This window comes from Salmo salar, chromosome 09 (genome assembly GCF_965601325.2).
Source record: "Salmo salar chromosome 09, fSalSal1, whole genome shotgun sequence".
NCBI lineage: Eukaryota > Metazoa > Chordata > Actinopteri > Salmoniformes > Salmonidae > Salmo > Salmo salar.
In genome coordinates, this window is record NC_138299.1 from 159,051,064 (window position 1) to 159,070,725 (window position 19,662).

Below are 19,662 nucleotides of genomic sequence, written 5' to 3' on the forward strand. Positions count from 1 at the left end.
GTTAGTATTACAGTAGTACAGTGTTAGTATTACAGTAGTATAGTGTTAGTATTACAGTAGTATAGTGTTAGTATTACAGTAGTATAGTGTTACAGTAGTATAGTGTTAGTATTACAGTAGTATAGTGTTACAGTAGTATAGTGTTACAGTGTTACAGTAGTATAGTGTTACAGTAGTATAGTGTTAGTGGCATGGTGTTACAGTAGTATAGTGTTAGTATTACAGTGGTATAGTGTTACAGTAGTATAGTACTACAGTGGTATAGTGTTAGTGTTACAGTAGTATAGTGTTACAGTGGTAGTGTTAGTGTTACAGTAGTGTAGTATAGTACTACAGTAGTATAGTGTTACAGTAGTATAGTGTTACAGTAGTATAGTGTTACGGTAGTATGGTGTTACGGTAGTATAGTGTTACAGTAGTATGGTGTTACGGTAGTATGGTGTTACAGTAGTATGGTGTTAGTGTTACAGTGGTATAGTGTTAGTGGTATAGCGTTACAGTAGTATAGTGGTATAGTGTTACAGCGGTATAGTGTTAGTGTTACAGTAGTATAGTGTTACAGTAGTATAGCGTTACAGTAGTATAGTGTTAGTATTACAGTGGTATAGTGTTACAGTGGTATAGCGTTACAGTGGTATAGCGTTACAGTGGTATAGCGTTACAGTAGTTTAGCGTTACAGTAGTACGGTGTTAGTGTTACAGAAGTATAGCGTTACAGTAGTATAGCGTTACAGTAGTATAGCGTTACGGTAGTATAGTGTTACGGTAGTATGGTGTTACGGTAGTATGGTGTTAAAGTATTACAGTGGTATAGTGTTACAGCAGTATAGTGGTAAAGTATTACAGTGGTATAGTGTTACAGTGGTATAGCGTTACAGTGGTATAGCGTTACAGTGGTATAGCGTTACAGTGGTATAGCGTTACAGTGGTATAGCGTTACAGTAGTTTAGCGTTACAGTAGTACGGTGTTAGTGTTACAGAAGTATAGCGTTACAGTAGTATAGCGTTACAGTAGTATAGCGTTACAGTAGTATAGCGTTACGGTAGTATAGTGTTACGGTAGTATGGTGTTACGGTAGTATGGTGTTAAAGTATTACAGTGGTATAGTGTTACAGCAGTATAGTGGTAAAGTATTACAGTGGTATAGTGTTACAGCAGTATAGTGTTAGTGTTACAGTAATATAGTGTTACAGTAGTATAGCGTTACAGTAGTATAGTGTTAGTGTTACAGTGGTATAGCGTTACAGTGGTATAGCGTTACAGTAGTATAGTGTTAGTGGTATAGCGTTACAGTGGTATAGCGTTACAGTGGTATAGCGTTACAGTAGTTTAGTGTTACAGTAGTATAGTGTTACAGTAGTATAGTGTTAGTGGTATAGTGTCACAGTAGTAAAGTGTTACAGTAGTATAGTGTCACAGTAGTATAGTGTTAGTGGTGTAGCGTTACAGTAGTATAGTGTTAGTGGTGTAGCGTTACAGTAGTATAGTGTTACAGTGGTATAGTGTTGCAGTGGTATAGTGTTAGTGGTGTAGCGTTACAGTAGTATAGTGTTACAGTGGTGTAGCGTTACAGTAGTATAGTGTTGCAGTGGTATAGTGTTAGTGGTATAGTGTTAGTGGTATAGTGTTAGTGGTATAGTGTTAGTGGTATAGCGTTACAGTGGTATAGCGTTACAGTGGTATAGTGTTACAGTGGTATAGCGTTACAGTGGTATAGTGTTAGTGGTGTAGCGTTACAGTAGTATAGTGTTACAGTGGTATAGTGTTACAGTAGTATAGTGTTAGTGGTGTAGCGTTACAGTAGTATAGTGTTACAGTGGTATAGTGTTACAGTAGTATAGTGTTAGTGGTGTAGCGTTACAGTAGTATAGTGTTACAGTAGTATAGTGTTGCAGTGGTATAGTGTTACAGTGGTATAGTGTTAGTGGTGTAGCGTTACAGTAGTATAGTGTTACAGTGGTGTAGCGTTACAGTGGTATAGTGTTGCAGTGGTATAGTGTTACAGTGGTATAGTGTTGCAGTGGTATAGTGTTAGTGGTGTAGCGTTACAGTAGTATAGTGGTATAGCGTTACAGTGGTATAGTGTTGCAGTGGTGTAGCGTTACAGTAGTATAGTGTTACAGTGGTGTAGCGTTACAGTGGTGTAGTGTTGCAGTAGTATAGTGTTAGTGGTGTAGTGTTACAGTAGTATAGTGTTACAGTGGTATAGTGTTACAGTGGTATAGTGTTACAGTGGTATAGTGTTAGTGGTGTAGCGTTACAGTGGTATAGCGTTACAGTGGTATAGTGTTGCAGTAGTATAGTGTTAGTGGTGTAGTGTTACAGTAGTATAGTGTTACAGTGGTATAGTGTTACAGTGGTATAGTGTTAGTGGTGTAGCGTTGCAGTGGTATAGTGTTAGTGATGTAGCGTTACAGTGGTATAGTGTTAGTGGTGTAGCGTTACAGTAGTATAGTGTTAGTGGTGTAGCGTTACAGTGGTATAGTGTTACAGTGGTATAGTGTTACAGTGGTATAGTGTTACAGTAGTATAGTGTTGCAGTGGTATAGTGTTAGTGGTATAGTGTTACAGTGGTATAGTGTTACAGTAGTATAGTGTTAGTCTTACTCAAGGTTTTACTTTAGTTTAGTTGTTCTTTAGTCCTATGTAATCCCTGACTGTATTCCACTAGGTTGTTCTTTAGTCCTATATAATCCCTGACTGTATTCCACTAGGTTGTTCTTTAGTCCTATATAATCCCTGACTGTATTCCACTAGGTTGTTCTTTAGTCCTATATAATCCCTGACTGTATTCCACTAGGTTGTTCTTTAGTCCTATATAATCCCTGACTGTATTCCACTAGGTTGTTCTTTAGTCCTATATAATCCCTGACTGTATTCCACTAGGTTGTTCTTTAGTCCTATATAATCCCTGACTGTATTCCACTAGGTTGTTCTTTAGTCCTATATAATCCCTGACTGTATTCCACTAGGTTGTTCTTTAATCCTATGTAATCCCTGACTGTATTCCACTAGGTTGTTCTTTAATCCTATGTAATCCCTGACTGTATTCCACTAGGTTGTTATTTAATCCTATGTAATCCCTGACTGTATTCCACTAGGTTATACTTTAATCCTATGTAATCCCTGACTGTATTCCACTAGGTTATACTTTAATCCTATGTAATCCCTGACTGTATTCCACTAGGTTATACTTTAATCCTATGTAATCCCTGACTGTATTCCACTAGGTTATACTCTGATGAATGAAATAGTTGGCTGAGGAACTATTCTGTCATATTGGATTGGTGTTTTGTCCAGTTATTAAAGGTGGATGCTGTGTGTTTAGCCCAGTGGATGTTATCCGTATGGAGGTGACTCGTCCGTGACATGTTGTTGTTGTCTCTCCTCTCAGCACAAGGTGGAGAGGGAGTGGATTCTGTCTGTCCTAGAGGAGGGACTGACAGACAGACAGTGTTATGATCTGTTAGACCAACAGGGGATCTTCCAGACGCTGCTAGGATTCTGCTGCAGCCCACTCTGTGATCAACACACTCGGGTACAAACACAACAACATCCTCCCCCCCCCCCCCCCCCTGCCAGGGTTTCCATTTTGAAAAATGTGGCACCAGACAGTTTTAATTTACCGGACATTTTGAGAAATGTATCTGACCAACATGCATTGGGGTGAGAGTATTCACACCCCTTGATTCCCCCCCCCCCCCCCACACACATTTATTTGTTACAGCCTGAATTTAAAATGGATTCCATATAGATTTGTTGTTACTGAGCTATACACTACCACATAATATCAAAGTGAAATTGTTATTTTTATTAATTTTTTTAATGAAAATCTGGTGTCTTGAGTCAATAAGTATTCAACCCCTTTGTTATGGAAAGCCTAAAGCTCAGGAGTATAGATTTGCTTAACAAGTCATGTAGTAATTTTCATGGACTCACACTGTGTGTAATAATAGTGTTTAACATAATTTTTTTTAATGACAAACCTCATCTCTGTACCCCACACATACAATTATCTGTAAGGTCCCTCAGTCATGCAGTGAATTTCAAATATAGATTCAACCACAAAGACCAGGGAGGTAGATGGGTAAAAAAATTAAGAAAAAAAGCACACCTTGGATATCCCCTCGAGCAGGGTGAAGTTATTAAAACTTCTTACGGGCAGGTGGGACGGTACCGTCCCACCTGGCCAGCATCCAGTGACATTGCAGAGCGCGAAATTCAAAAATACTAAATTCAAATATTTAACATTCTTGAAAATATGTGTTATACTTCAAAATAAAGCTTAACTTCTTGTTAATCCAGCCGCTGTGTCAGATTTCAAAAAGGCTTTACGTCGAAAGCACACCATGCGATTGACTGAGGACAGCTTACTTTGGGCACGCTTTTCATCCAGATGTCAAAATACTGCCCCCTACCCCAGAGAGGTTAATTACACTTTGGATGGTGTCTCAATACACCCAGTCACTACAAAGATACAGGCGTCCTTCCTAACTCAGTTGCCGGAGAGGAAGGAAACTGCTCAGGGATTTCACCATGAGGCCAATGGTGACTTTAAACCAGTTACGGAGTTTGATGGCTGTGATAGGAGAAGACTGAGGATGGATCAACAACTTTGTAGTTACTCCACAATACTAATCTAATTGACATCGTGAAAAGAAGGAAGCCTGTACAGAGGCACTAAAGTAATACTGCAAAAAAATGTGGCAAAGCAATTAGATTTCGGTCCTGAATACAAATGTTATGTTTGGGGGCAAATCCAATCCAATACATTACTGAGTACCACACTCCATATTTTCAAGCATGGTGGTGGCTGCATCATGTTATGGGTATGCTTGTAATCGTTAAGGACTGGGGAGTTTTTCAGGATAAAAAAAAAAACTGAATGGCGTTAAGCGCATGTAAAATCCTAGAGGAAAACCTGGTTCAGTCTGCTTTCCAACAGACACTGGGAGATGAATTCACATTTCAGCAGCACAATAACCTAAAACACAAGGCATAATCTACACTGGAGTTGCTTACCAAGAAGTCAGTGAATGGCCGAGTTACAGTTTTGACTTAAATCTACTTGAAAATCTATGGCAAGACCAATTTGACAGAGCTTGAAGAATTTTTTAAAAGAATAATGCGCCACAATGTTCCACAATCCAGGTGTGGAAAGCTCTTAGAGAATTACCCAGAAAGACTCACAGCTGGCCGAAGGTGCTCAGAACGTTTAGCTTATAATGTTAATCAACTATTTCGTAACATTATTAGCGCAGAAATGCGCACAAATCAGTCGGCTACGAGACAATGAAAGAAAGTTAAAAACCAGTAGAACTTGAGAGAAATAGACTACTGGTTTCAATGGCATATGGAAGTCTTTATAAAATAATTGTTTCCACAGATATGGTGGGTCCCACATATATGGTGGGTCCCAATGGTGCTTGCAACGCCAAGGGTTGTGAGTTTGATTCCCACGGGGGGCCAGTATTTAAAAATGTAATAAAATGTATGCACTCTACTGTAAGTTGCTCTGGATAAGAGCGTCTGCTAAATGACTAAAATGTAAAAATGTAAATGTCTAGGCTATTTTGAAGCAAGATAAAACATGTCTCATAATATGTAGTGAAACGTTCAGGTTTCGAACAATATTAAGTAGCTATATGTTTTGAAACTACCTCCAGCTCATAGCAATGTGACGTGCTGATGAAGCCTGCCTTCTGTTAACTATGCATTTGAATGATGAATGGGAAGAGCACTTCAATTACCAGTTGAGAAATAAAAATACTAGATCTTTTTTTAATCATGGCCCCTAAAAATATTGTTAACATATTATTGCGTTTCAGAATTGTTGCAATGATTGGGCTTTTAAAAGTGCTGTCTGACAGATGTTCCACTCAAAGGCTCTATATATATATATATATATATATATATATATATATATATATATATATATATATATATATATATATATATATATATATATATATATATATATATATATATATATATATATATATATATATATATATATATATATATACACACGGGGCCAATTGAATTCCTCTAAATTATGCAAATTAACCCATAGACCGATGACCAGTCAAATGTATTTCCATCAATGAATAAAAAGCATTATTTTGCAATAGTTTTTCTTTTTCTCCCAGGCAATTAGCCGGTGCCAATTTTATTTAGTGGCTTTTATTACCATTTTTATGGCCAAAAGCTGGCTATTACCAGCTAACGGAAACACACACACACACACACACACACACACACACACACACACACACACACACACACACACGCGCAGGTAAACAAAGAATACTAGCACTACCTCACAATTTCTGCTTTGTCTTTCTCTTAAGAATAAACCATTTCCCACTAAGTAAAACTTTTTTTTTTGGGGGGGGGGGTCATTTTTAGTTTGCATCTTAGTTCATGTACCTTGGTTGGAATGCAAAATTAGCAGCAGAAACAATAACAAAGATTACTCCCCTGTCCCTGTTTTGGTTAAAACCTGCCCGTTTGGGTAAAAAGCTGAGAGGGATAGGGCTTGAGAAATGTAACCACTCTCAAATTCATAGACAGAACTATGGATGCAAGGACTGACCATCCATGATATAAAAATGATAGTTTTAATCATGTTATGAGGCTATGTTTACATTTACTTTGTTTACAAACAATGGAGTAAAACAAGCTGATATATTCTGGGTTCTGATTGGTAGGACAGTTGAACTAAACTCATGAGGCATTTCAAAGTTAGCTTCTTCTGAATCAATGGGTACATATTAATTGACATTATACGTCCAACACTTTTATGTTTTGGACATGATTACCCCCTTCTTTTTTTTAAATAAACAGTATTTCAATAAAGTATAATGTTATCATATGTTAATCTTTATGACTATTGTCTCTCCTACTGTGTTTTGATGTTCTCTACCAGACTCTGATAGTGAGAGTCCTGCACCAGGCTGGTCACGTGACCAAAGCAGCCTACAATCTGACCAAGGGCCACGGGCTCCTCACCTGGGTTCTACAGCTGCTGGAGAGGAGGTGAGATATACTGTCTGGATGTCATCTTTACTATTTCAATCATCTAGCCAGACATTCTGGTTCTGATGTCTTTATTTATTTATTTATTTTAAACAACAATAACAAAACGTTGCCTTCACCAGGAAGCCCTGTTGATCAGTGACCATAGGTGGAGGGGGGGAGGGGTCAGTGTGCTCCAGGGGAGGGGGGAGGGGTCAGTGTGCTCCAGGGGAGGGGGGAGGGGTCAGTGTGCTCCAGGGGAGGGGGGAGGGGTCAGTGTGCTCCAGGGGAGGGGTCAGTGTGCTGTGGAGGGGGGGAGGGGTCAGTGTGCTGTGGAGGGGGGGAGGGGTCAGTGTGCTGTGGAGGGGGGGAGGGGTCAGTGTGCTGTGGAGGGGGGGAGGGGTCAGTGTGCTGTGGAGGGGGGGAGGGGTCAGTGTGCTGTGGAGGGGGGGAGGGGTCAGTGTGCTGTGGGTGGGAGGGGTCAGTGTGCTGTGGGGGGGAGGGGTCACTGTGCTCCAGGGGAGGGGGGGAGGGGTCAGTGTGCTCCAGGGGAGGGGGGGAGGGGTCAGTGTGCTGTGGGGGGGAGGGGTCACTGTGCTCCAGGGGAGGGGGGGAGGGGTCAGTGTGCTCCAGAGGTGGAGGGGGGGAGGGGTCAGTGTGCTCCAGAGGTGGAGGGGGGGAGGGGTCAGTGTGCTCCAGGGGAGGGGGGAGGGGTCAGTGTGCTCCAGGGGAGGGGGGAGGGGTCAGTGTGCTCCAGAGGGGGAGGGGGGGAGGGGTCAGTGTGCTCCAGGGGAGGGGGGGAGGGGTCAGTGTGCTCCAGGGGAGGGGGGGAGGGGTCAGTGTGCTCCAGGGGAGGGGGGGAGGGGTCAGTGTGCTCCAGGGGAGGGGGGGAGGGGTCAGTGTGCTCCAGGGGAGGGGGGAGGGGTCAGTATGCTCCAGGGGAGGGGGGGAGGGGTCAGTGTAATCCAGGGGGAGGGGGGAGGGGTCAGTATGCTCCAGGGGAGGGGGGAGGGGTCAGTGTGCTCCAGAGGGGGAGGGGTCAGTGTGCTCCAGAGGGGGAGGGGTCAGTGTGCTCCAGGGGAGGAGGGGTCAGTGTGCTCCAGGGGAGGAGGGGTCAGTGTGCTCCAGGGGAGGGGGGGAGGGGTCAGTGTGCTCCAGGGGAGGGGGGGAGGGGTCAGTGTGCTCCAGGGGAGGGGGGGAGGGGTCAGTGTGCTCCAGGGGGAGGGGGGGAGGGGTCAGTGTGCTCCAGGGGAGGGGGGGAGGGGTCAGTGTGCTCCAGGGGGAGGGGGGAGGGGTCAGTGTGCTCCAGGGGAGGGGGGGAGGGGTCAGTGTGCTCCAGGGGGGGAGGGGTCAGTGTGCTCCAGAGGGGGAGGGGTCAGTGTGCTCCAGAGGGGGGGGGGGCATCATTAGAGAAGAATCAAACAGAGTTAAATAACCCCTCTTCTCTCCTCCAGACATGTAGACCAGGGTCTGCTGGGTGCTGTGGTGGAGCTGCTCCATGTGCTGTGGTTCACCAACCTGGGCCAGAAGGAGGACAAACCCCAGGGACCCGGCACTCCAAAGGTTCTCCCTCTACCCCTCATCAGCCAGTTCCTGTGTGTAGCCACCACCATCATCAGACATCTGAGGTAGAGGACTCCTTAACTACACTATGACAGTCTGCTTAGTGAAGCAAAACGTTGTCAAAAGACACCGTTGTGAGTAGAGTGGAATGTTAACACCTGCCAAATGGGGGTAGATTTTGGCGTTGCCGGGTAAGGAGGTCTATTTCACCAGCCACGTTTGGCGGGTGGTCACACAGCATTTGGGAACAGTTTAAAAAAAAAAAAAAATAATGTTTTATCCCCAATCTAAAAGCCCAAATGTAGAAGTTTGTTGACTTGACCTGAAAGGCTACCCAAGTGTGACTTTTTGTCCTGTTGTTTCTTGGCTAGTTACATCGTTTTGTTTACATACTTACCGGTGGTTGTTTTTCAATGTATGTTTGCAGCAACTGTCTACTGGTAGCGCAGGCATGGAGATGATCTTTACCACGGTAATGGCCCGCCCCTTAAAGGGGCAGCAGAACATTTTTACCACGGTAATGGCCCGCCCCTTAAAGGGGCAGCAGAACATTTTTTACTACAGTAATGGCATGACCCTTAAAGGGGCAGCAGAACATTTTTACCACGGTAATGGCCCACTCCTTAAAGGGGCAGCAGAACATTTTTACCACGGTAATGGCCCGCCCCTTAAAGGGGCAGCAGAACATTTTTTACTACAGTAATGGCCCGACCCTTAAAGGGGCAGCAGAAATTTTTTTACCACCTAATGACTAAACTATTTTGGGGTAAATTGTGTTTGTTTGAGCATAAAACAGTTCAAAAACCTTTCATCAACTTTTTAGTTTTTTCTTATCATTAAAACACTCAAATAATTCCATTGTGCTCCTACATTATATCAATTGATGTTCTCCTTGTAATACAATTATGCGTCAGAGCCCTGAACTAATAATAATAATAATATAATAAATAAATAAGCCATATGACTCAGCATTTTGTGGCAGGGCAGGATCCTGAATGTTCAGTTGAAGAACTGTTTATCTGTTTTACTATTGTATCTAAATTATTTATTTGAACATACATTGGTTAAAAGACTTGGGTCACAAAAATGGAAATTGAATTGAGCAATATACCACATTACTTCTTAATAGTAATACATTTATTGTTTTAGAAACATTACTAAGCATGCTCATCTGTTATTTGTGATTTTTTTGTTGTAATAATGGCAGAAAAATATTTTGTCTGGAAAAACATCTGAGCGGCTGGTTAGATTAATTTTTTTTAATTTACCTGCCACGGTGGCTGGTGGACCAACAAGTTCATTTCCCACCCTGGTTGTGAGATAATGGTAACAAAGTCAATACCTCTATGGATGGTATAAATAGGTCCAGGAGTTGTACCACTTGACCTGTCCAAGAAGAATTCTGATCTCAAGTCACATGTCCGGAAAAACTCTGGTTATAACTTGATGTTCAGCGCCTTCAGAAATTATTCAAACCCCTTGACTTTTACCACATTTTGTTTTGTTACAGCCTGAATTTAAAACTGATTAAATTGAGACTTTTGGTCACTGGCCTACACACAATACCCCATAATGTCAAAGTGGAATTATGTTTTTAAAACATTTTTTTACTAATTAATTAAAAATGTAAAAGCTGAAATGTCTTGAGTCAATAAGTATTTAACCCCTTTTGTTATGACAAGCCTAAATACATTCAGGAGTAGAAATTAGCTTAACAAGTCACAATAAGTTTCATGGACTCACTCTGTGTAATAATAGTGTTTAACATACTTCCTGTTTTGAGTTTTTACTGGTAAGCAGGAATCAGGAGGATAAAGTTATGGTCAGATTTGCTGAATGGAGGGCGAGCGAGCTTTGCATGCGTTTCTATGTGAAGGTGATTTTAGAGTTTTGTCGCCTCTAGATGCACAGGTGACGTGCTGGTAGAAATGAGGTAGAACCGATTTCAGTGTCCCTGCATTACTAACACTGGCCACTAGGAGCCCCGCCTCTGGATGAGCATTTTCTTGTTTGCTTTTGGTCCTATACAGCTCATTGAGTGTGGTCTTAATGCCAGCATCAGTTTATGGTGGTAAATAGACCGCTACAAAAATATAGATGAAAACTCTCTTGTTAAAAGTGGTCTACAGTTAAGATAAGCAAAACAAAACACACAAAAGAGCCCATAATATGGCAGCTATCCATTCCAACAGCTCTCCAGACTGCTGAAGGCAGGTCGGCTGAGCCTCTAGTGCTGAGCTTCCGACTGCAGCATCGTGGGACAGCTCTGTTACCTCTCTTCCTCTCATTAACCCTCTTCTCTTCTCCAGGCTGGTGAAGGCAGGTCGGCTGAGCCTCTAGTGCTGAGCTTCCGACTGCAGCATCGTGGGACAGCTCTGTTACCTCTCTTCCTCTCATTAACCCTCTTCTCTTCTCCAGGCTGGTGAAGGCAGGTCGGCTGAGCCTCTAGTGCTGAGCTTCCGACTGCAGCATCGTGGGACAGCTCTGTTACCTCTCTTCCTCTCATTAACCCTCTTCTCTTCTCCAGGCTGGTGAAGGCGGGTCAGCTGAGCCTCTAGTGCTGAGCTTCCGACTGCAGCATCGTGGGACAGCTCTGTTACCTCTCCTCTTCTCATAACCCTCTTCTCATAACCCTCTTCTCTTCTCCAGGCTGGTGAAGGCGGGTCAGCTGAGCCTCTAGTGCTGAGCTTCCGACTGCAGCATCGTGGGACAGCTCTGTTACCTCTCCTCTTCTCATAACCCTCTTCTCATAACCCTCTTCTCTTCTCCAGGCTGGTGAAGGCAGGTCAGCTGAGCCTGTATCTCCAGACTCTGAGCTCCATCCTGCAACATCGTGGAACAGCTCTGGGGGTCCACGGGGAGGCTGGCTGGCTGACCTTACGACCCCAGGCTCTTTCCTCCCAAGAAGCACTCGCCCTCCTCCACCGCTGGAGCACGCTGACCCACAATGCACCTCTCCTCAGCCAGCTGCAGACTGTGGCGGAGAAACACAAAGTCAAGGAGCTGCTGGGTGAGGGATTACTGGATATGTCAAAATCTCTGCTGCCTCACGATGTGGCTTTTCTCTCTGAATTTCCTGCTTTGACAATATGTTTAGGAGCTGTGGTTTATAAAAACACCTCAGGACAGTAACTCATCCGTTCTCTTCCTGAAATCAGACGATGTATGATCATCTTTACTTGCTCCATCTCAGACCTGACCTTGCTGGGTTTGTACGGTCATGAAAATCCTGGAAAAGTAATTGTATTTTCCAGGCCTGGAAAAGTTTTAAAATGATAAAATCCCGACAGTTTTGGAAAAGTCATTGAAAATTAATTTAATAATTTCTGTTAATGTAATTTATTTAGGCACAGTTTTTAAATTATGTATTTTATCAATCAGATAAAAATGAACGTATTAGCCAGGGTCAGAATGACCGGCATAGTACGAGAGGAGTTGTCCGTTGCTCAAGGCCTACCCAATTCAAAGCATTTATTGAACCCTCTAATTAAATGTTTAGCTATTATTAGTATGTATTCATGTTTTCGTCATGTCCCAAAAAAAAAAACGTTCCTCCGACACTCGCGAATAAGGCCATACAAAGTTGATTTACTTTTTTTTAAACGTTTCATATGATTAATTTAAACAATTATTTTTGATGAAATGAACGATTCACTTTGCTATTGTATTAGTTGGGTTTCGGTTCAATCGTGGTGAATCGAATCATGTGACTCAAAATGATAATTTGTGAATCGTGAACATTAATTTTAGGAAATAATACATTTGGGATTTTGTAATTCCAGTTGATTTGAGCATCCAATGTAAGGGACATAGCAACTCAAATTGCAAAGTACCGTAAATTCCGGACAATAAGCCGCAATTTTTTCCCCAGGCTTTGAACCTCGCGGCTTAAACAACCTCTCTAGGCTAGGCGGGACGAATTCGTCCCACCTACGTAACAGCCACTTGCAGCCTGTGGCGCGATTTTCAAAATCTTAAAAATCCTATTACTTCAATTTCTCAAACATATGACTATTTTACAGCCATTTAAAGATAAGACTCTCGTTAATCTAACCACACTGTCCGATTTCAAAAAGGCTTTACAACGAAAGCAAAACATTAGATTATGTCAGCAGAGTACCAAGCCAGAAATAATCAGACACCCATTTTTCAAGCCAGCATATAATGTCACCAAAACCCAGAAGACAGCTAAATGCAGCACTCACCTTTGATGATCTTCATCAGATGACAACCCTAGGACATTATGTTATACAATACATGCATGTTTTGTTCAATCAAGTTCATATTTATATCAAAAACCAGCTTTTTACATTAGCATGTGACGTTCAGAACTAGCATACCCCCCGCAAACTTCCGGGGAATTCGCTAACATTTTACTAAATTACTCACGATAAACGTTCACAAAAAGCATAACAATTATTTTAAGAATTATAGATACAGACCTCCTCTATGCACTCGATATGTCCGATTTTAAAATAGCTTTTTGGTGAAAGCACATTTTGCAATATTCTAAGTACATAGCCCAGGCATCACGGGCTCGCTATTTAGACACCCGGCAAGTTTAGCACTCACCATAATCATATTTACTATTATAAAAATGTCATTACCTTTTGTTGTCTTCGTCAGAATGCACACCCAGGACAGCTACTTCAATAACAAATGTTGGTTTGGTCCAAAATAATCCATCGTTATATCCGAATAGCGGCGTTTTGTTCGTGCGTTCCAGACACTATCCGAAATAGTAAAGAAGTGTCACGCGCTTGGCGCAATTCCTGACAATAAAATTCAAAGTATTCCATTGCCGTACGTCGAAGCATGTCAACCGCTGTTTAAAATCAATTTTTACGTCATTTTTCTCGTAGAAAAGCGATAATATTCCGACAGGGAATCTCCTTTTCGGCAAACAGAGGAAAAAATCCCGAAGGCGGGGGCGGTCGGGGTCACGCGCATAAGCTAGTGACTCTTGATGGGCCACTTGAGAAAGGCGATAATGTGTTTCAGCCTGGGGCTGGAATGACGACATTCTGTTTTTTCCCGGGCTCTGAGAGCCTATGGAAGACGTGGGAAGTGTCACGTTAGAGCAGAGATCCTTAGTAAATGATAGAGATGGAAAAGAAGTTCAACAAATGGTCAGACAGGCCACTTCCTGTAAAGGAATCTCTCAGGTTTTGACCTGCCATTTGAGTTCTGTTATACTCACAGACACCATTCAAACAGTTTTAGAAAATTTAGGGTGTTTTCTATCCATATGTAATAAGTATATGCATATTCTAGTTACTGAGTAGGAGTGGTAACCAGATTAAATCGGGTATGTTTTTTATCCAGCCGTGTCAATGCTGCCCCCTAGCCCTAACAGGTTAAACAATGACGCGGCTAATATATGGATTTTTCCCGCTTTCAATTTTTAATTTTTAAAAAAAAAAAAACACATTCTGTGACGTGCTCAGTTTTTTGGCGGCATGAAGCTTTTCATTAGACCAATGAAATTGCCGAACGGGTTAATGTCAAACAAGTTTTTTGTTTACTGTTTAGATTAAATCGAGCGCTCTCAAACTTCCCATCATTCTGATTACGGTAGTCATTTTGTCACCCTCATCATGGCAAAGACACGGAGAAATGCATATGATGCAGCTTTCAAGTTGAAGGCGATTGATCTGGCTGTTGGAAAAGGAAATAGAGCTGCTGCACGGGAGCTTGGTCTTAATGAGTCGATGATAAGACGTTGGAAACAGCAGCGTGAGGAATTGACTCAGTGCAAAAAGACAACTAAAGCTTACTGCTCATTTATTTATTTTTTGTTACAAGCCGTGTTTCATGAAAGCCTATTTATTTTTGTCGACCATCCTCCGGGAGAGAGAATGGGTGGTCGACCATCCTCCGGGAGAGCTAATGAGTGGTCGACCATCCTCCGGGAGAGCTAATGAGTGGTCGACCATCCTCCGGGAGAGCTAATGGGTGTGCAGGTTTCATTTTATATAACAAACCACAACCGGACCTTGATAAACTGCCTCGGTTTGAGCAGGGCTGGATCAAATGCCTGCACACCCACTGAGTCAGCTCTCCAGACTGAGGGCTGACCATGTGTGTTTTATACAGTAGCCTTAACAGGTATTATACTATGTGGAGGTTTAGTGCCTTGCTCAATAACAGGAGATGGTATATGGGATCAGAGGGCAGCCTCCCTGTGTTGATACCACATTACGCTGACCTTTCTATACAGTGCCCCCCCCCCCCCCCCCCTGTAATTATTGGGACAGTGACCCATTCTTTCTTGTTTTGGCTCTGTACTCCAGCACTTTGGATTTGAAATGATACAATGAGTGAGAAAGTTACAGACACACAAATATCATACCCCCAAGACATGCTAACCTCTCACCATTACAATAACAGGGGAGGTTAGCATTTTATATCATAACCCCAAGACATGCTAACCTCTCACCATTACAATAACAGGGGAGGTTAGCATTTTATATCATAACCCCAAGACATGCTAACCTCTCACCATTACAATAACAGGGGAGGTTAGCATTTTATATCATACCCCCAAGACATGCTAACATCTCACCATTACAATAACAGAGGAGGTTAGCATTTTATATCATACCCCCCAAGACATGCTAACCTCTCAGCATTACAATAACAGGGGAGGTTAGCATTTTATATCATACCCCCAAGACATGCTAACCTCTCACCATTACAATAACAGGGGAGGTTAGCATTTTATATCATACCCCCAAGACATGCTAACCTCACCATTACAATAACAGGGGAGGTTAGCATTTTATATCATAACCCCAAGACATGCTAACCTCTCACCATTACAATAACAGGGGAGGTTAGCATTTTATATCATACCCCCAAGACATACTAACCTCTCACCATTACAATAACAGGGGAGGTTAGCATGTCTTGGGGGTATGATATAAAATGCTAACCTCTCCTGTTATTGTAATGCTGAGAAGTTAGCATGTCTTGGGGGTATGATATTTGTGCGTCTGTAACTTTCTCACTCATCATTATTCATCATTCATTCAGATTATCCATAATCATGGTAGCATCCACATTAATGTAGAAGTGTTTAGAAACATATTATATTCTTATTAACAATAAAAGTGACTCCAAAATGACACTTACATGATTTACCATTAATTTCTATTTGGTATAAAATAATTTGAAACTCAACTAAAACAAACAGCAAATGCATTCAACCAGTTTATAAAGTCCCAAGCTTGATGTAATAATTGTGTGCTTAGGAATATGGGACCAAATACCAAACCTTTTAACTACTTCAATACACATATACAGTAAGTGAATTTGTCCTAATACTTTTGGTCCCCTAAAATGGTGGTGGACTATGTACAAAAAGTGCTGTAATTTCTAAATGATTCACCCGATATGGATGGAAAAATACCCTCGAATTAAAGCTGGCAGTCTGCACTTTAACCTCATAGTCATTGTATAATTTCAAATCCAAAAGTGCTGGAGTACTGAGCCAAAACAACAAAAATGTGTCACTGTCCCAATAATTACGGATGGCGCCCTATGTACTTAGAGACGCTGCCAATTGTTGGTCATGGAAATTTGGTTAAAAGTCATGGAAAAGTCATGAAATTCCATCTGTCAAAATGTGTATGAACCTTGCCTTGACAAACCTCTGTACTGGCATTGGTTTCAGCCTGGCATTATTCACCCCCTAGTCCTCGTCTATGACAGCAGAATCAACATGTCTGTTTGTGTTTCTGTACATCCTCAGGGTCGGGCAGGGAGAAAGGCCGTGGAAGAAGCTCCTCTGTCCAGGCCCAGGCCCGTTCTAACTCCCGACCAAATGAACAGGGAGAGGAAGGAGAGGTAGAGAGACGAGAGGAGGAGAAGACTCTGCTGGAGAAGTGTACTCCTCACCTCAGGAATATCTTTACCCACTGGGTGCCTGTCTCTCTTGGCTGTCCCTCCCCTGACCCCCATACTCCCACCTCTACCCCCCTGGCCAACACCACAGCCCATCTTCTCACCAGGTGGTTCCTGAACTCCTTGGTAGAGGGAGCCTCCACCTACGAGGACAAAAGGACAGTCCACTTCCTTCGCTGGTTCCAGAAGACTGTCCTTCCTCACAGAGTCATAGTGGACATGGTGCTGGCTGACCCTGCTGTGAGACTGGACCTGCTCTGTCTCTATCACCAGGCCTGTGAGCCCCAGACCCAGCCCCAGGCCCAGATCTCTTCCATGGTAGAGCACGTCCAGCTGTTCACCAACATTATGACCCAACTCCTGGAGGCCAGAGGCTGCGCTGACAGTGACCTGCACAGGGCCGTGCTCACAGCATGCTCCCTAGGAAGAACATGTGATGACCAGACCACGAAGGGTAATATGACCGATTCAGATGAACTTTATCTTCAATATTTATTGTACCGTAACAGGGGAGATTGCAGTGGTTTGTAAAATAACATCAGGTATAGATAGAAATTCCCAGGGGAAAAAAAGAGTTATATTGAAACTGGTTGCATCACTTGTGTTGCTGGTGGGGAAATGGAAGGAAATGACACGTCTCATATGTTGTTGATCTTGATCTCCTCCTCCAGAAGGTCTGATGTTGCTGTCTCTGTACATCCATGAGATGTGGAGCGGAGCGAAGAGCCCAGAGCTGTTCCTGAACCACGTCCGAGTGGTGAACGAGATCCAGGGTTCTATAGGGACCAAGGACCAGAAGAAAAAGTCCAAACGACATTCCCAGACACACACAGCCCTCAGAACCATCTGTAGTGACCTCCTCTCAGGACTGCAGTCTACTGTTGCACCATAGGGGTTAAATAGCTGTGGCCCACATTACACCCTATTGAGTACACTATTTCTTAACCAGGGCCCATCGTGGTCTCTGGTCAAAAAGTAGTGAACTACACTGAGTGTACAAAACATTAAGAACATCTGCTCTTTCCTGACCAGGTGAAAGCTATGATCCCTTATTGGATGTCACCTGTTAAATCCACTTCAAATCAGTGTAGATGAAGGGGAGGAGACAGATTGAAGAAGCATTGTGTTTGTGTGCCAATCAGGGAGTGAATAGGAACAACAAAATATTTAAGTTCCTTTGAACGGGGTATGGTAGTAACTTGCCAGGCGCACCGGTTTGTTTCAAGAACTGCAACGCTGCTGGGTTTTTCCATGCTCAACAGTGTCCAGTGTGTATCAAGAATGGTCCACCACCTAAAGGACATCCAGCCAATTTGACACAACTGTGGGGAAGCATTAGAGTCAACATGGGCCAGCATCCCTGTGGAACGCTTTAACACCTTGTAGAGTCTCCCATGTCCCGACGAATTGAGGCTGTTCTATGGGCAAGGGGGGGGGGGGGGGGGTAGAAACTCAATGTTTGGAAGGTGTTCCTAATGTTTGGTGTGTGTGTGTGTGTGTGTGTGTGTGTGTGTGTGTGTGTGTGTGTGGAATAGAGAACAGTTCCATACAGTAGATTCAGAGTTGAGATAAGTGTGCACAACTCAGACTTTTGTGCAAATCATCAATTTACGTCTAGTGAGAGAGGACATTTTCTGAGAATCTCAAATCAGAATACAGCATGCATACTTGTACAAATTTGAAAACGGTATTCACTCATAAAATGGAAGCCTCATTATTTTGAAACGGTATTCACTCATAAAATGGAAGCCTCATTATTTTGCATCTGAATTTTCTAAAAGAAGTTGTGTGTTATGTAAAGTCATTCATTTCATTTATTGTTGAAAACATTCACTTCTCTTTTATTAAATGTTGTAAAACCGTTTTGGTGTGGTCTTGTATTTGAATCCCACTTTATAACCAGGCTATTACATTGCAGATAGTCGATGTTACATCTGTTTTATAATCGTTCTGAAGAGTTGAGAAATCTTCCATCAGACCACAGCAGTGATGTTCCAAATGACATATCCTGCCAGTGTGTCCTTGGGGTACTTAACCCCTAAAATTGCTCTTTGGGTTCTGCACTGGCTGCCTTCTGCTCCCAATGTGTATGTGTGTGTGTGTGAGTGTGTGTGTGTGTGTGTGTCTTTCAGAGGGGTTGGGATAAAGCAGAAAACAGATCAAGTATTCTCCATCAAGCAGAATTGGATCTAGGGTTCCTCCACGATTTCTTGGCCTTTTTAGAACTGTGAGCTCTGCACAGAAAATACAACAAATGACCATTAAACAGGTGCAAGTAGGAAACTCTTTTTTTTGGTTTTCCCATCAGTGAGTCTTAGCAATTAACCTTATCAGCCTTTCAGATTCAAAGCATCATAAATACTCATCTGTCTGTAAAACATGACCTGAAATACATTGTATTCAGGAACTTGATTGTATGAGACTGAAAGGAACACTTACTTGGGTAGACTGACTGAGCGGGACATGAAAGTCAAAATGACAAACAGGAATCCCACAAAAGCAGCCAGACTGATCCAGAATATGATCACGATCAAGTCTGAAGGAGGGAAAAGAGGGACAATGTTAGTATCGCTGCAAGTCTTAGTTCCAAATGGCATCCTATTCCCTTTATAGTGCACTACTTTTGACCCGTATAGTGCACAACTTATGGGCCCTGGTCAAAAGTAGTGCACTACATAGGGAATAGGGTGCCATTTGGGATACACATTAAGGGATGATGGTAAAGGAAGCCTTTTTAATACTCACACTTGTTATATTTCAGTTTGCGCTCGTCCACTGGTATTGGGTCTAAATAATCGTAGTAATATTCCCACTCGTATCTCCATGAATCCTGTGAGGAGTTAGTGGAGTTTATCATCCTCATGGTCAGTCGAAAGGAATGCCTTTCCTCTCAGATGTAGTGTGCTCTCCCTCTCCCCCTCTCTGTCTGTCTGTCTCTCTCTAATGCCCTGTCGCTCTCTCTCTTCTTCCCTGTCGCTCTCTCTCTCCTGCCCTGTCGCTCGCTCTCACGCCCTGTCTCTCTCTCAAACCGAGATCATGATAAAACAACTTTAAAAAAAAACAAGGGACTTATGTATAGATCTAAAAAAACAAGGGACTTATGTATAGATCTAAAAAAAACAAGGGACTTATGTATAGATCTAAAAAAACAAGGGACTTATGTATAGATCTAAAAA

The 19,662-nt window shown here is 42.6% G+C and overlaps 1 protein-coding gene across 4 annotated transcripts in view; it reads left to right on the plus strand.

The window, feature by feature from the left end:
- urb1 (URB1 ribosome biogenesis homolog) overlaps window positions 1-18,348 on the plus strand; it is a 69,410-nt gene extending 51,062 nt beyond the window's left edge. Inside the window, exons 33-39 of one of the 4 annotated variants that reach the window (XM_082956503.1) lie at window positions 3,396-3,539; window positions 6,930-7,039; window positions 8,473-8,646; window positions 11,109-11,122; window positions 11,367-11,591; window positions 16,335-16,940; window positions 17,158-18,348. In XM_082956503.1, the coding sequence (XP_082812629.1) occupies window positions 3,396-3,539; window positions 6,930-7,039; window positions 8,473-8,646; window positions 11,109-11,122; window positions 11,367-11,591; window positions 16,335-16,940; window positions 17,158-17,378 (1,494 nt within the window). In that variant the 3' untranslated portion in view covers window positions 17,379-18,348. Of the gene's footprint in view, window positions 1-3,395; window positions 3,540-6,929; window positions 7,040-8,472; window positions 8,647-10,890; window positions 11,078-11,108; window positions 11,123-11,230; window positions 11,245-11,352; window positions 11,592-16,334; window positions 16,941-17,157 lie in introns of those variants that run through there. The other 3 variants (XM_082956502.1, XM_082956501.1, XM_082956504.1) reach the window with 3 other exon arrangements.
- Window positions 18,349-19,662: the final 1,314 nt, after the last annotated feature.